Source organism: Chiloscyllium punctatum, chromosome 39, assembly GCF_047496795.1.
Source record: "Chiloscyllium punctatum isolate Juve2018m chromosome 39, sChiPun1.3, whole genome shotgun sequence".
In the NCBI taxonomy this organism is placed as follows: Eukaryota; Metazoa; Chordata; class Chondrichthyes; order Orectolobiformes; family Hemiscylliidae; genus Chiloscyllium; species Chiloscyllium punctatum.
The window spans coordinates 56,528,120-56,546,168 of NC_092777.1; the positions used below are offsets into that span (position 1 = coordinate 56,528,120).

The 18,049-nt window shown below is 42.1% G+C and overlaps 1 protein-coding gene across 2 annotated transcripts in view; it reads right to left on the bottom strand.

Annotated features, from left to right (window-relative positions):
• LOC140464080 (alpha-N-acetylgalactosaminide alpha-2,6-sialyltransferase 2-like) overlaps nucleotides 1–18,049 on the bottom strand; it is a 105,558-nt gene that overhangs the window by 38,398 nt on the left and 49,111 nt on the right. For both annotated transcript variants that reach the window (XM_072558771.1, XM_072558770.1), the window contains one exon: nucleotides 12,441–12,663. In XM_072558771.1, coding sequence (XP_072414872.1) covers nucleotides 12,441–12,663 — 223 coding nt within the window. The remainder of the gene's footprint in view (nucleotides 1–12,440; nucleotides 12,664–18,049) is intronic.

Here is an 18,049-nt window from a genome sequence, read left to right on the forward strand (position 1 = left end):
ATGGAAATGCACAACTCTATCCATTCTTCAGTGAAAGCTGACACATCCATGGCGACAACAGAAAGACCTCAATAGGAGGGGACAGAATGTTAAGGTGAAAGGCAGGAGGTTTACAGGGCATTTGGGGAAAGATTGTTTTTATTCAGAGTTTTGAATGCAGTTCTGGGGCCGCAGATAGGAAGGAAGGGGGAGAAACCTCACAAACCTTTTAGTAGTACTTGGGAGAGCACTTGAAATGTCATAGCATTCAAGGTTGTGGGAGAGGTGCAAGAAGGTGGGATGAGTGTAGACAGGTCGGTGTAGACTCGATGGGCCAAATGGTCTCTTCTGTGCTGTACAATCCCATGATCCATGATTGCAGGAGGAGCGAGCATCCATTCAGCCACTCGCTTTAAATCAGTTTCTAGTTACGCCTCAATTGAATTTACTCACGTTGCTTCATTATCCCTCAATATCGGTGCCCTTGCCAAACACCCTCAGTTTAACCCAGCCTTTTTGAGCAAAACAAAAATGTATTCCAGGCTCCCATTTCCCTTTTCACAGTGCTTCCCCAACATTGCCAGGATTTACCTCGCTCCAACCTTGATGTGGTATTTCGTTTTCCCCATCAGAGGAAATAATGTCTATCTACCCTACTGAATCCTTTACGCCTCTCCAAAACTACCCAGTTATACCATTCCTTAACCTTCTTTATTCAGGCAGTTACAAGCTACAATAACTTGTCCTCAAATTAATCCAATATCTAGCACTTTGGTCATGGAGATAGATTGGAGAAGCTCAAATATTTTTTTCCCCTTTGAAAAGAGAAAGCTGGGAGTGGGGAAGAGTCATCAAGCTGGAAATCATTCCCACTGGTGGTAAGATCAAGAATGCGAGGTCAGAGATTTAAAAAGGTAATTGACAAAAGAAACCACGTCAACATAAAAACTATTTTCACAAAATGAGTGACTGAAGTCCAGAATCAACTGTCCAAGTAAGTAACTGGGGCAGGCACATTTGGGGCATTCATGAGGGAATTGGAATATGACCCAAAGAGGATGACAGTACAGGATTTCAAGGCGAAGCAGGGGAAATGACACAGAGAATTGCTCAAAGAGTCACAGTAGGCATGATGGGTCCAATGGCCTCCTTCTGTAACAACAACAATTCAGTGATCATTCTGATGAATCTGCAGTCCACCCCCTTCCAAGTACAAGATATCTTGTAATGTTACATTACTTCTCGTAATTTGTATCCCAGCTCAGTTGAGGGAAAAGTCAACAATGCTACAAATGTTCTGATTTTCTTTGCACTGATCCAATGTGACCCATTCACCAAGAGCTGAAAATGTGTTGCTGGAAAAGCGCAGCAGGTCAGGCAGCATCCAAGGAACAGGAGAATCGACGTTTCGGGCATGAGCCCTTCTTTAGCCACGTTCTCAAACAGGCTTGCTACCACAGCCACATCTCCTCCCTCAGCACCTGTCTACGAAACCGACTGACCCCGCACGGACTCCGGACTACATTCAGACCAACAAAATTTGGACCCAACCAGGACAACCAGTACCTATAACAAATCCAAAGTCTACATTCTCCCCATTCACCAAGACCCAAGTCTCTCTAATGCTCCACAGTTAGAGTCATAGAGATGTACAACATGGAAACAGATCCCATGCTGACTAAATTGATCTAGTCCCATTTGCCAGCACTTGGCCCATATCTCTCCAAACCCTTCCTATTCATATACCCATCCAGATGCCTATAATGTTTTCATTGTACCAGCCTCCAACACTTCCTCTGGCAGCTCATTCCATACACACACCACCCTAAACATGAAAATATTGTCCCTTGGGTCCCTTTTAAATCTTTCCCCTCTCACCCTAAACTTATGTCCTCTAGTTTTGGACTCCTCCATCTGGGGAAAAGACCTTGTCTATTCACCCTACCCATGCCCTTCATGATTTTATAAATCTCTAGAAGGCCACCCCTTAGTCTCCAATGCTCCAGGGAAAACAGCCCCAGCCTATCCAGCTTCTCCCTATAATTCAAACCCTCCAGTCCCAGCAACATTATTGTTAATTTTTTTTCTGAATCCTTTCAAGTTTCACAATATCTTTCCGATAGAAGGGAGACCAGAATTGAACAGAGCATTGCAAAAGTGACCTAACCAACGTCCTGGGAGAAAAAAAAAAGAGAATTGCAGATGCTGGAGATCAGAGTCAAGAAGTGTGGTGCTGGAAAAGCACAGTCGGCCAGGCAGCATCCGAGGAGCAGGAGAATCAAAGTTTCAAGCATTAGCTCTTCATCTTCCTGGTGAAGAGCTTATGCTCAAAACGCCGACTCTCCTGCTCCTCAGGTGCTGCCTGACTGTGCTTTTCCAGCAGCACCCTTTTCAACCAATGCCCTCTACAGCCGCAATATGCTCCCAACTCCTATACTCAGCACTAACCAATGAAGGCAAGCTTCCCATTACCTTCTTCATTATTCTATCTACCTGCGACTCCACCTTCAAGGAACTATGAACAAGGTCTCTTTGTTCAGCAACACCTGCCATGACCTTACCATTAAGTGTAGGAGTTCTGCTCTGATTTGCCTTTCCAAAATGCTTCTCAACATTTCAGAAAATACCCCATATTTTTCTTAGTTTAAAGAAGAAAAAAGATAACACTGAACTCCCATGCAGCAGAGATTGGACTGAGTGGGCAATACCACCAAAGTTCACTCTACAATCTTCTCTTCTCACTCACATGGCTGAACACACCAGGCAGCTACATGCCTGAAGACAATAGCTTCTTTTGAGCATTTCACAGTTTAAAAGTTGCCCTCGGCTTTGCTCTTGACACATTTGTCCAGCTCAGATATTTGTGGCTGAAACCTCATTCAAGCAGATCTTCTTCACTGATATTTCAAATCAGAATAAGGGCATACTGTCCTTTCAGATGTATCATTCTTCAATCAGGTGTAAAACGGAACCTCGTGAATCTATTTGAAGAGCAAGGAAATTCTACTCGTGCCGTGACCATCATCCTATCTGATCACTTACCTCCTTGCGGTTTGAGACCTTTCAGAATGCAAATTGGCTGCCAGGTTTGGCTACTTTACAACTATAACTACACTTTGAAAGGTCATCAATTGACTGTAAAGCACTCCGAGATGTCTCAAAAAGTACACAAGCTCAAGTTCTCCTTTTTTTTTAAAAACTCAGAAGCGAAAAGGAAACATTCGAGCAGTTAAGGGAGCTCAGCGTCTGTAACCTAAGCTTCTGGAGTCTAATGAGGTTTAAAAATGTTTCTTTTTCTTCCATGCAACCTTTCCCAGCTGCGATCGGCATGGCTGTCATAGTAGCTCAGTGGTTAGCACTGCCGCCTCACAATGCCAGGGACCTGGGTTCGATTCCCATCTTGGGTGACTGTGTGGAGTTTGCACATTCTCCCTGTGTCTGTGTGGGTTTCCTCTGGGCTCCGGTTTCCTCTCACAGTCACAAAGATGTGCAGGTCAGGACTCTTAGGATCAATTGTGGACTGGTTGGGCCAAATGGCCTGTCTCTACACTGTAGGGAATCTAATCAACTATGAAGAAAGCTTGAAGGCATTAAAACTCAAGAAGAGGAAGTTATCTTTAAAATAAAGACAACAAGACAAATTATATTGCAGTTCTCAAAATAAACTGGTTGGATCTTTTTTCGCTTATAGCTGGAAGAATAGGTTTGAATAGCTGAGCCATTATTGGATTCTCAATTTGCAAATGAAGCTTAAAAAAATGGTTTCCACAAGAGGAGCATATTTAAAAAGGTTGGTACATTCTACGCACACTTATTTGAGGATCACATTTTTTTAATAATCCCTTGCAGTCTCCTCTTGGCTTTTCTTTTGACAAACACTCTTCTCATTTATCTATTTCCTCCCACTTTTGTTTAAATATTTTGGCAATTCATTTTGAACCCACGTGAGATCAGGAAGTGTCCACTAGATAACAGACTCAGAAACTGACTGTACAGTTGGAAGCCATTCTATATGGGGAGCCCATGGCCTAGTGGTATTATCGCTAGACAATTAATCAAGGAACTCAGCTAATATTCTAGGACCTGGGTTCAAATTCTGCCACAGAAGATTGCGGAATTTGAATTCAATAAAAACTATCCAGAATTAAGAATCTAATGATGACCATGAAACCATTGCCAGTTGTTGGGAAATAAAAAACATCTGGCTTGCATTTGTTCTGCTGACATGTAAGAAATTAGATGCTAAACTACACAGAGAGGGTTTAGTTTTTCTGTCTTGCAGGCAAGATGTGACAATCTAGTCATACTCTGTTCCCTGTAAATACTGAGCCATCCAAGATAGCAGTTGAAAAATAAGGAATAATCTAATTACACATGGATTTTGGGTGACACATACTATCACGGTTGCTGGGTATGTGACTATGGGGGAGTGGCATGGGGGTTGTGTCTTGCGTGTGACTGGCTTGGATGTAAAACCCTGTATAAAGGGAGGATTGTTCCCTTAGTCAGAGTGTATCGCTTGACACACTCCGCAAGCAGCTTAAAAAAAAAGTGTTAAGTGATCCTCCAAAAAGCTTTACATGCTTAACTGAATTATGGCTATTCGCAAAAAGTTGGCGTATTGCAGTTGCATCAAGCGTGTAAGAATCTCATGAAGGGAACCTCACACACCAATTCCTTCAGGAAAGAAGTCTCCCATCCTTAATTGGTTTGGTGACTCCAAACCCACAGCAAAGTGGCTGATTCTTAAAAACCCTCTGAAATAACCTAGCAAGCAACTCAGTAGTACTAAGCACCACAAAGTCTCAACAAAAAAATGAAACTGCACGGACCAACTTAGGTGCTCGAAAAGACAGTGTCAGAAACAACCCTATCGACTGTGCAAAGTCCTCCTTCCTAACGTGTGGGGATTAGTGTCAAAATTGGAAGAGCTGTCTCACAGACTGGTAAAACAACAGCCTGACATTAAATCGGCAATATGGTCACCGTGCAAAATGACACAGAACTTGAACAGATCTAGCAACTCCAGACTGAGCATCCATGAGGCGCTGTGGGCCATCAACAGCAGCTGACTTGTACTCCAGCAGAATCTGCAGCCTCATGGCACAGCATATACCCCACTCAACCATTACCATCAAGCCAAGGGATCAACCCTGGTTCAATGGAGCAACACCAGGCATCCCTGAAGATGAGGTGTCTACCTGGTGGAGCCAAACAGCACTACTTGCAGCCAAACAGCATAAGCAGCAAGTGATAGACAAAGCTAAGCGATCCCACAGCCAACAGATCAGATCTAAGCTCTGCAGTCCTGCCATTTCCATTTGTGAATGATGGCGGATAATCGAACAATTCACTGGAGGAGGCAGCTCCACCAATATCCCCATCCTCGATGATGGAAGAGCCCAGCACAGCAGTGGAAAAGATAAGGCTGAGGCATTCGCAGCAATCTTCAGCCAGAAGCACTGAGTAGATGATCCATCGCGGCCTCCTCCACTGGTTCCCATATCACAGATACCAGCCTTCAGCCAATTTGAGTCACTCCATGTGATAACCAAGAAATGGTTGGAGGCATTGGATACTGCAAATGCTATGGATCTTGACAATATGATGACTTGTGCCTCTAGCTAAGCTGTTCCAGTGGATCAATCAATAACACCTATGTGACAATGTGGAAAAGTGCCCAGGTATATCTTTTTCACAAAAAAGCAGAACAAATCCAACTCAGCCAATTATTATCCCATCGGTCTACTCTTGATTATCAGTAAAGTGATGAATGGGGTGATCAATAGTGCTATCAAGCAGCACCTGCTCAGTGACACCCAGTTTGGGTTCCACCAGGGCCACTTAGCTCCTGACCTCATTACAGCCTTGATTCAACCAGGGACAACAGAGCGAAGGTGAGAGGAGAACAACTGCCTTTGACATCAAGTCTTTATTTGACCAAGCATGGCATCAAAGAGCCCTAGATAAACCAGAATCAATGGGTATCAGGGGGCAAAGTCTCAGCTGGTTGGAGGCTGTTGGAGGTCAGTCATCTCAGCTCCAGGACACCTCTGTGGGAGTCCCTCAGGATAATATCCTAGGCCCAACCATCTTCAGCTGCTTCAATGACCTTCCCTCCATCATAAGGCCAGAAAGTGGGGATGTTTGTGGATGATTGAACAATGTTCAGCATCGTTCACAGTTCCTCATATACTCAAATAGTCCATGTTCAAATGAACAAGTTCTGGACAATATCCAAGCTTGGGCTGACAAGTAGCAAACATATTTTGTGCCATATCAATACCAGACAACGGCCATCTCTCAATAGGAAATGATCTATCCATCACCAATTGACATTCAGAAACCAGTTACCATCACTGGATCCCCTACTACCAGCATCCATGGGGTTAACCATTGACCAGAAACTCAACGGCATAAACACAGTGCCTTCAAGAGCAGGAATACAACAGCAAGTAACTCACCTCCTGACTCTTTAAAAGCCTGCTCATAATGGCACAAGTCAGGAGCGTGATGGAATACTCTCCACTTGCCTGGAGGTGTGGGGCTCCAACATTAAAGATGCTTGACAACATGCAGGCCAAAGCAGTCCATTCACTCGCTTCACCACTGACCCTCAGTAGCAGTCGTGTGTACCATCTCCAAAATACACTGCAGAAATTCAAAGATCCTCAGACAGCACCTTTCAAACCCATTACCACATCCATCTAGAAGGACAAAGGCAGCAGACACATGGGAACACCACCACCTGCAAGTTCCCATCAATCCTCTCACCATATGGACTTGGAGATACATGACCATTCCTTCACTCGCTCGGTCAAAATCCTGGAATTTGATCCCTACTGGCATTGCAGGTCAACTCACAGCAGGTGGGCTGTAGCGGTTCAAGAAGGCAGCTCACCACAACCTTCTCAAGGGCAACAAGGGATGGGCAATAAATGCTGATCCAGCCAGAGGCACTCGCATTCCACAATTAAATAAGATTTGTAGCAAGTAAAAGGCCAATGTGGAGCAGCACGGCAAACCATCATCCAGCTTGAAAAGCCCAGATCTTTTGTAAAGTAGTAAGTAACTACTTTGCTTCAGAAAGCATTAAAGGTTGTTCTTCCTGGTGCATTGGGTCAGTCAGATAGACCAGGGTTTGTTTTAAATGGAAGTTAGTGAGTGAGCAGGGACTTGACAAGACTCCAAAGAGTCTTGATTAGGTCAACATGGAAAGAGATGCTTCCTGTTGTGAGTAAGCCCAGAACTAGAGGTCATTGTTTGAAAATTAAGGGTCACCCTTTTGGGAGAGAGGTAATATTTTTTCTCAGAGGGCTGTCCATCTACGAAACAGCGCCTCAGAAGGTGCTGGAGGGAGGGTCAATTAACTTCTTTTAAAAAGGTGGAGGTAGATTGAATCCATTGCCTAAGGAGTATCTAAAGCGATAGTGGGTACAGGGCAAAATAAAATTCTTCCATTCGCAATGCCAACAGTCTTGCTAGGCATCAAAGAATCTCATTAAAACAGATGACCTAGTCAGGAGCACATTGTTAGCTGTGGCTCAAACGTTGGCATCTACGTGATAAGGTTTGGGGGTCCATGCCCTAAAACAAAAAGTTGATATTCTGGTGAGAGAGCACTGTACCCTAGAAAGTGCCAAACCAAATTCCTACCAGTTCTTAGATAAATGGGAGACAATAGCATACTTCTTCTGAAGAGCACGAGAGTTCTTGACTGTAACAAACAAAAACAGAAATTGCTGGAGAAATTCTGGTAATTTTTGTAGAGAGAAAACAGAGTTAACATTTCAGTCCTGTGACCTTTCTTCTTGTCTATTTTGCGAGCTACAAACAATCCTGATAGCATTGTAAAAAGTGATGGGAGGAAAGACATCAGACGGCTGTGGAAGGCACTAGATATATGTGAATCATTATGGCTGCAATAAAGTTGAATTTTCCCTGTCCTACAATATAGCAGATAATAAATTTTGAAATAAAGCACTTCTTTGGATTTCCGTTATCTTGAGATTGCCAGAAAAAGTACAAAGTGCACAGTTTCAAGTCCCTCCATTTTATGAACACACTCAGTAGTGCCAAATAACTGGTCTGGTCTCAAGAGGAGTTTTGTTTTGTAACTGCAAGAAAAACAGCATGAAGACCATTCAAACGAAACTGCAAAATACTTCACAGAACAGCTGAAGTGGCAAGGAGTAAACAAGCAGAACATCTTTGAAGGGGGCAAAATTAGCTGGAGGTGATAATATGGCAGAAGTGAAAACCAAATTGAGTTGTAAAGCTTGTGTTTACAATGATATCCCAGGATATGGGAACATGGTCTTTGGAACTGGGCTATGGGGGTCCCCAACTTACAAATGGCTGACTTAGAAACACTCGTGCCTCCAAGTGAGATCCCATACAATTATTAATTTCAAAGATCCAACATACGAATGTTTCCTCATACTTGCAAGTGGCTATTTTATATTGTCCTGCATTGTCTTCTGACTTGTGTACAGATCAATTTGTGAATAACTCTAGAATCAAACTCATTCGAAATGTGGGAGCTGCTTGCAATTATGCTTCTCTTCAGCAAGTCTGTCTCAAGATAGCAGTGGTCTTAAGTAATCTGGAGAAAATGGCTTGAATAATGTACACTAGAAGAAATGGTTATTAACAGCGGCCAGAAATAAAAAAGGGTCTATTCCTACAGAGTTAATTAATTCGTCACAGCTAACTGAAACATCAAGCAATTGCTCTTGAACCATTTCCAAATCAAATGCAATAATTTTTAGTTTTGCATTTGACAAGTCCAAATTGAAAATGTTAATAACTAATTCAGTATTTTAAAGGGCAGGCGGGATGCAGAACTAGAGGGCATAAGTTTAAGGTGAGAGGGGAAAGACATAAAAGAGACCTAAGGGACAACTTTTCACATAGAGTGGTACATATATGGAATGAGCTGCCAGGGGAAGTGGTGGAGGCTGGTACAATTGCAACATTTAAGAGGCATTTGGATGGGTATATGAATAGGAAGAGTTTGGAGGGATATAGGCCAGGTGCTAGCAGGTGGGACTAGATTGGGTTGGGATATCTAGCTGGCATGGATGAGTTGAACTGAAGGGTCTGTTTCCGTTCTGTACTTCTCTATGACTCTCGGTTCTGCAGCAACAGCAATTTCAAAGGAAATTCATTTGAATAATCTACAGGTTGCTTTAATGTAGGTATAAGAAGAAATAATATTAAGTAAATTCAGGTGTATTGACAAAATAGTCCTTAAATATAAATAAGTAATCCAAACACTGCATGAGAAATTGGAAGATGTGGACTTGATTGGATTTCCAGAATCTAAATGGGGATTTACCAAGGAAGAAGGTTAATAGTTTAATGTGGGCTAGAAGCTATCAACTGTATCGAACACTATTAAATTACTTTGGAGAAAGCTTTGAAAGGAGATAAGAAGTGGAATTTATTGCCTTTATGGTTATGAAAGAATTAGGTAGCCTTGATGTTAAAAGTTGCCTAGCAATCCATTCTGTAATCTATAAAACACTAAACAAACTTCAGTAGTTACTAAGAAATACGTTCCGGGAGCTGGGAGGATCCTTTTCTCAGTAGAAGTTTCCAGGAATCTGAGAAAAGTTGAGCATCAGTATTTCTGACTATCTGGTAAAACCTCAAAAGCGGTGGCTCAAACGTTAGCGTCGATGTGATAAGGTTTGGGGTCCATGCCCTACAACAAAAGTTAACATTCCAATGAGAGAGCACTGTACCCAACAGGATCACTTTCTGAAGACTCTGATCCAGATTGATTGTACTCAGAACATATGCTTCTGTACCAGCTGTCAACGATTCAATATCATTGACAGGAAACCTCCAATGTCATGAGAAGTCACAATATTTCATCCTATTTCCAGATCCCTGGTCCACAGCAGGATTTGTCATCTTTCTGCATTGTGAGAGCGTCTCTGTGTTTGGAGTTCACAGGACATTATTCTAAGTTTGGATTGCAGCTTTGACCTTAACCAGTTTTTGCCACTAGTTTTAAGAAGTAGTATTAAAATAACCTGTTTAGATTAGATTAGATTACCTACAGTGTGGAAACAAGTCTACACCGACCCTCTGAAGAGCAACCCACCCTGACCCATTCCCCTCTGACTAATGTAGTTAGTTACTACATTACCCATTTTAGGACAATTAGAAATTGCCTAACACTACAGGCAATTTAGCATGGCCAATTGACCTAACCTGCACATCTTTGGACTGTGGGAGGAAACCGCAGCACCCGGAGGAAACCCACGCAGACTCAGGGAGAATGTGCAAACTCCACACAGTTACCCGAGGCGGGAATTGAACCTGGGTCCCTGGCGCTGTGAGGCAGCCGTGCTAACCACTGAGCCACCATGCCGCCCTCTTATTACAGTTCATTGAAATAGGTAGGAGGAAGTTTATTTTATTCTGGATAATAGCACAAAAAAACAGAACAGGCCCTATTGATGATTGAATTGACATTCGTAAACTAACAGACGGGGGTCATGGAGCTTGGTTGTCAACATATTCCTCCCATCACACCTTGCTGAGAATAGAGTTTGCATCCTGGCAAATTGACGTTTTTCATTTTCTTAATATCCAACAGAGTTACTGCAAGAAAGTTTTGCCGAGGTACTACTCCCATTAATAAAATCTTCCTTTTAAAAGGGTTATAAAAGCACAGAAATAAGGTTTGCCAGGGAAAATAACTTGGATAATTAAAGAGTCAAAACTTTGTTCCTCTACACTTTTAACCTTCTGGAGGGAAATACAGTCCCCATTTTCATGCTCATAAACAGTAACCAAGCTATCTGAAGGGGCTTTGAAGGCGTTTCCAATCCAGAGATCACGTGACACTCATCTACACAGTACCAGCACTGCACGTTTTAGAGATTGCCTCCTCTCCTCCCAGGACAGAAAGAACCAAATCCATTTCACAGTAGATTTTACATCAGCTAAGTCATTCCCTCTAATTTGCAAAACACAAAACAAAAAAACAATTTACAATGTGCAATCAAGAACATGATGCCCGTCAAAGTACTCTTCTCTCTCAGAACACAGATTAACCATAGCAATTAAATTTTCCCTAAAACATGAACTTCAATGAATGATTTGCTGCAACTTACAAAAAACAAAAGCATATGTTCCAGACTTGAGCAAATTGTGAGGTGTCCTCCTGCCTCTTGTTAATGAAGCAAAGGCTGGTAAACATAGCAGCATCAGACGATGCAGGGGCTAGCTGCCAAACTATGGGGATATATGTAAATTAATGGGATGGGGGAATAAAGCTAACTTTGACTGCGTAGAGACTTCTGGTCAACAGGAATATTTGAAGAGTTGATCAACGGGGGTCATTAAATGGGAAAAAGGTGAGGACTGCAGATGCTAGAGATCAGAATGGAAAAGAGGGGTGCTAGAAAAGCCAGTCAGGAAGCATCCAAGGAGCAGGAGACTCGATGTCTCGGGTAGAAGATCTTCATCAGGAATGTGGGGGCTCAGCCATTCCTCATTTCACAAGCTTTTCATTTTGGAGATCATTCTTCATAGAATCGCCTACATGTGGAAACAGGCCCTTTGGCCCAAAAAGTCCACACTGACCCTATGAAGGGTATCCCACTTAAACCCAATACCCTACATTTACCCCCGATTAATGCACTGAACCTACACATCCTGGAACACAATGGGGAATGGAGCATGGCCAATCAACATAACCTGAACATCTTTGGATTGTGGGAGGAAACTGGTGCACCCGGAGGAAACCCACACAGACACAGGGAGAATGTCTGTGTGGAGTCTGCACAGTCATCGGAGGCTGGATTCAAACCTGGGTCCTTGGTGCTGTGAAGCAGCAGTGCTAACTGTGTCACCTCATTCTTGTGAGCCTCCTCTGGACTCCTGCCAACACCAGTGCATCCTTTAGATATGGAGCCCAAAATTACTCATAATACTCCCAATACAGTCTGACCTGAGCCTTATACAGCCTCAGCAATACATCACTGATCTCGTATTCTAGACCTCTTGGAATGAACGCTAACACTGCATTTGTCTTTCTAACTGCACCTGCATGTTAACTTTAATATGTCTTCATGTGGTGAAGGAGCAGCGCTCCAAAAGCTTTCGATATCAAATAAACCTATAGGACGTTGTCATGTGACTTCTGACTTTATCCATCCCAGTCCAACACCAGCAACTCCGCGTCATAACTTTAAAGAGAATCACTGAGTATTAAAATGCTCAAGATACACAAATGGTTCTGCATTTTTATTCCAGAAATACAAGGACATAAACAGTTTTTTCACCAACACATTTCCTTTTTATTAAAAAAAAACCCACCATTTTCTTCAGCTGTCTGTAACAGCTTTGCATACTTTGCCAATCACCGGGCTGGGCCCACGATTGAAACAGAAATCTACACAACTAAATTAAATAACCACGTAATCAAAATTGTAACTTACCGAATGTAGGTAGGTATCATCTATGGCATACTTGTCTCCTGGGAATGGTGGTTCTGTAGTGACTGGTGCACGGGTTCCATTTGTAGCATTTTGAAGCAAACTTTCAATTCTTACACTTTTTGTATCAACACCCCAAAAGTTCACAGCAATTATTATTTTGGACTTTTCAGAAGTAATATTACTCCTCACGTTAGTGGATTTGGAATTTATGTGCCTTAATTTACTGAGAAAGAGAAAAAAAAAGACATCCATTCAGCTAATTAAAAGGCAAGAGCACGGAATAAGCCACACAATAAAATCTATTGCCCTCCCCCACCCCACCCACAGGCCACACACTATTCTAATAATAGGCCTTCCCCCTTTTAAAAAGGGACTACCATCAGTTCTTCTATATTGCGATGATTGCGTTCTTGTGCAACCCCGTGTTACAGCATTTAAACTGTCGAGCATTGTAATCACGTTACAGCCAACACACGTTTTAAAAGTTCGCGCTTTAGAAACATCCCCAATTCATCAAGTGTGTTACAGTGAATTCACGCTGACGATATACATGTTATAACAGAACAACCTGTAATTGAAAAAAAAAAGCGTAAGTTCCAAAATCAAAAGTTTTTCAGAAGTTTTGTTTGCTCAACAATTTTTGTCACAAATTGTAAATAAATACAAATGGCATTGGGCAGATACCCCAGCCCCCTGACCGTGTCTCACACATCCTCAATCTCAGATTTAGGTTGCATTTTGCAGCTCTTATTTCCTCATGAATCCATATCCATTTCTCCAGCAAAGAGAGAATCAAGTCATCACCCCATGATATTCCACAGCATTATCATCGCTGAATCCTTCACTAAAGGATTTCTTGGAGAGAGTTACCATTGACCAGAATCTGAATTGGACTCGCCATGGTTACAAAAGCAGGTCAGAGGCTGGCAATCTTGCAGTGGGAAATTCACCTCTGGTCTCCCCAAAGCCACTATCTGCAAAGGCACAAGTCAGGAGTGTGATGGAATAGTCCCTACTTGGCTGGAAGGGAGCAGCGGTGCTGAAAAAGCCCAGCAGTTCAGACAGCATCCAAGGATGCTGTCTGAACTGCTGTGCTTTTCCAGCACCACTCTAATCCAGAATCTGGTTTCCAGCATCTGCAGTCATTGTTTTTACCTGGAAGGGAGCAGCTCCAACTCTCGAAGAGCCGGATACAATCCAGGACAAAGCAACCTGCTTGACTGGCACCACATCTGCCAGCTGGAAAAGCACAGCCAGTCAGGCAGCATCTGAGGAACAGGCGAATCAACATTTCAGGCATAAGCCTGGCCTCATTCCTGATGAATGGCTTACGCCTGAAACATCGATTGTCCTGTTCCTCGGATGCTGCCTGACCTGCTGTGCTTTTCTAGCACTACTCTCTCAACTAGTAAATAGGTTATTTCAGATATAGCACTGGGTACACAGCGAGAGTGCACAAGAGAGAGGCGGGGGGGGGGTTACCATTGTGCCTTTACACCAAGCCCTTTATCACCTTTCTGTATTTTGACTCATGGTTGTTTGATATCCATCCCACCACAGTGGTGTCATCAACAAACTTGTGGATGGCGTTGTTTCAATTTTGGCTACACAGTCACTGGTGTACAGTGGGTACAATAGAGGAAACCATTCCACAAGTGGTTAGGAGCCAAAGAAAGCAGTGAAATTAAGGAATTTAGTTTAGATAGAGATCATGCTGGAGTAATTGATGACATGAAAAGTTGGCAAATCAATACATAACAGCAGACGGCTACAGATAAAATAGATAAATTGGTCTTAGAGCGCAGGTCTAGCGCAAGCAATTTGGAAATCACGTTATATTCTAGTCTCTGTCATGAAGGGTCAATAAGGTAGTCTTTCCCAAACTGTACAGACCCTTGCTGTAACCACACCTGGAATACTGTATCCGTTGTTAGCCTCCTTAACAAAAGAAAATATCCTTACCTTCAAAGAACTGATACAAATCGGAGAATTGTCTAAAGGATTGATGTCTCAGTCATCCAGAATACAAGAAAACTTAACAGAATATATCTTTTTCTAAGATATGATGCCATGTCATTTTTTTTGGTAGGTGTGCTATCTTAACCCATCAATCTCACACCTTTTAGATTTGATACATTTGTCCCATAACATGCAGGCTGTCTGAAAGCAGCCATGATAGAAACCAAATATCCTGTCAGATACTGTGAACCTTATCAATTGCTCTCAATTAATGAGTCTATAGTATTGTTTTATTAATCCTCATATTTGCTTATGTTGAAGATAAATTTAATATTACCACATGAACCTTTTCAAACATCTGATTACACTGGTATACCTAGACAGTTTGAGAGTTAGGAGTTTCTCAGGAGGTAGGAATTTTTTTTGTTAAGACTTGGTACAACCATAAAGTTGGCATCACGATTAACTACCTGCTCCAGAACGGCCTGATTTAATTTCCACTGAACTTAATGATAGTGAAATTTCGCCACTTTCTGCGAGAGGTAGAGAATCTTTAAAGAACGCAGAGGTTTACAAAGAGTGGATGAGGGATGTGGATCTTGGTGGGAGCACTGAGAGCTGGGGAGAGGGATTTTGGAGATGGACAAAGGTCTTTTTAAAAAAAGGTGTTCAAAATCCAGGAGGAATATCAGTCTTCCAGTGGCAGACTGGTGGGCTATTAAAAAGGCACAGATTTTAAAATAGTTATTTAAAGAAACAGAGATATAAAAAGAGACCTATGGGGCAACTTTTTCCACACAGAGTGGTGCATGTATGGAATGAACTGCCAGAGGAAGTCGTGGAGGTTGGTAAAATTACAATATTTAAAAGGCACCTGAATAGGTAAATGAATAGGAAGGGTTTGGAGGGATTTGGGTCGGCTGCTGGCAGGTGGGACTAGATTAAGTTGGGATATCTGGTCGGCAGGGACAGGTAGGACTAAAGGGTCTGCTTCCATACTGTACATCTCTAGGACTCCACGACAGCTCATTAGTCTCTTATTCTGCCTTATTCTTCAAAGTTCCTTTTCAATCTCCTGCAAATGCAACAGCACACTTCTTTCCAATTATTCTCACTCTTCCCCCACCACTGCAGCCCTTCCACCCCCAACATTGACATTTTGGACACAGCACACAAAGCATTGCATCATCCTCCTTCCTTGCAGGAGGACATTTCCCACAAATTGAAGATTGTCAGAGGAGGAGCAACTCTCCCGCACTCTCCAACCACACTGGAAGAAACCCTGGGCGAGTTTCATTACTCTATCAGTTTCTCTTTCCCCGAAAACAACTGAACCGGGACCAGGGCAACCAATGCCGTGGCAAAATGTAACAAAACGGTACTGAATTGTGAGAAGAAACAGATTACCATTAATAGATTCCATTCATTGCCATGGATACAATGGAGTCATGGAGATCTACAGCACAGGGAAAGACCCTTTGGCCCATTCAGTGTGTGCCAGTTAAAACAAGAGCATTTAATTTGCTAATCCCATTTGGCCCATAGTTTTATTTTGGCATTGCAAGTGAACACCTAAATACTTCAAGTGCTATTGTAGATCTCGACCCCCTAAGAGGGGTCTCTCGATTCCACGATCAGTCAAATAATCAACAGGAATGCGGTCTGCTTCAGCAAGTTTCAACAATTTATTATGGGCTGGGCATAGGTTATCCAGCAACACAGAGGTTAAACTCCCCTGTGTATTCTGGAAAAGCTGTGCGCAATCTTAAAAACACAGACAACTTTTTATAGGTCTCTTAAAGATAACAGCTTTAATTGCAAAATGAATCCAATAAAATGAAATGTGATAAATAAACATAAAATTAAGCCAATGATATTTCCTAGGAACTAACTTGTTTTCGCGTCTTTATCTCTTGCCACCTGGTTTCCAAGGCCAATTTGAATACTTTAATAATGTCCTATCTTGCTTAGTTAATTCATACGATGAACAGGGCATTGTTTGCTCATCTTTCAATTAGTTCAGGAATGCAGTTTTCAGCAGAGTTAGATGGCATTGCTCCTAGAAGCCATTTTGTTATGTTATTTCATGTTACTTGCCTTAAGAAGCCATTTTGTAGCTAGTAAAAGCATGCATTAAAATGGTTGCTCCTGACAACAGCCGAAATTCAGATTTTAGATCCTTACTCACTATGATGGTTCCTGCCTTTACCACCCTTGCAGGAGGTAACATTTCAAATTCCCACCACCCTCAGGATGAAAGGATTTTTCCCTTTACCTCAAATCTATGCCTTCTCCTCATTGATCCCTCATCAAGGGAAGAGTTTCTTCCTGTCAACAAACCTCAATTTTAGGTATCTCAATCATGGCCTCCCCAAGTCTCCTCTGCTTCAAGGAAAACAATGTCCGGTCATTCATTATGAAGAAACAATGAAGACTTACACTAAAAAAAAACATATCAAGTGACCTTCAACTTATTGAACCAGCACAGATTTTAACTCATTAATTCTTCTTCTTTCCAAAGCCGCATTCGAAGGAACCAACTGGTAGATATGCGATCTTTACATCAAATTCATTATTTTTATTCATGCAGAAGCTGCTCCACCAGTTTCAAAGATAATCAGTATCTTGCCTGAGACTACTAATCCATTAACACATGATACATCACCCCTAACAAGCGCCCACATGTACAGCATCATGATGTGCAAATGCAGATGACTCCAAGTTCCACAGAACACAAAATATTTTGGTCATTTTGAACTTTCTGAAAAAGAAACAGTGTACTTAGCAGCCAGAGGAAGTGGTGGAGGCTGGTATAATTACAGCAACTAAAAGGCATCTGGATGGGGATATGAATAGGAAGAGTTTAAAGGGATATGGGCCAAGTGCTGACAAATGAGACGAGATTAGGTTAGGATATCTGGTTGGCACGGACAAGTTGCACCAAAGGATCTGTTTCCGTGCTGTACATCTTTATGACTATTGAAATGCAAAGGGACAACAATGTTTAATTATTTTTGAAACGCAATCCAAACATCTAGTGATCATTTGGAAGATTCAAACAATGAAGTCACTGTGCAACTATTACAATCTGACCAACAAAAAAAAAACGAGCAACGTTTTCATCTGCCAAAATTTGACAGTAATCTAAAACCGTCTTCCTACCGCACCTTGGAAAATTGCTTTATGAGTGAGAGGACATGTTTCCATTTGAATCATGGGAAGGATAAGCTTTAGAGTCAGCTCAACACTGCACGACCACTGGTAAACCAAGACCTCAAAACATTGTGAATGTTTACAGAGCAGACATTCTTCCTCTGTCTCTACTGGCATTACAATGAGCAAAAGATCACCAGAATAATGATCGTCTCTAGAGTTGGGGAAGATGCCCCAGGACTGGAGAATTACTGACATTATGTATTTGCTCATAAAAGACTGTAAAGATAAGGCAAGCAACACCAGACCAGTTAGTTTAAGTTCAGAGACTGGGACGTTGTGAGAAAAAATACAATTCGGAACATAATTAATAGTCTCATGGACTACTGCGGATTCATTAGAGTCCTGGAGACTGTGCAGTCCCTAAACGGAAAATGAGATGTTGTTCTTTCAGTTTGCACTGAGACTCGCTGTAGCACTGAGAATTCTTTTCTGCA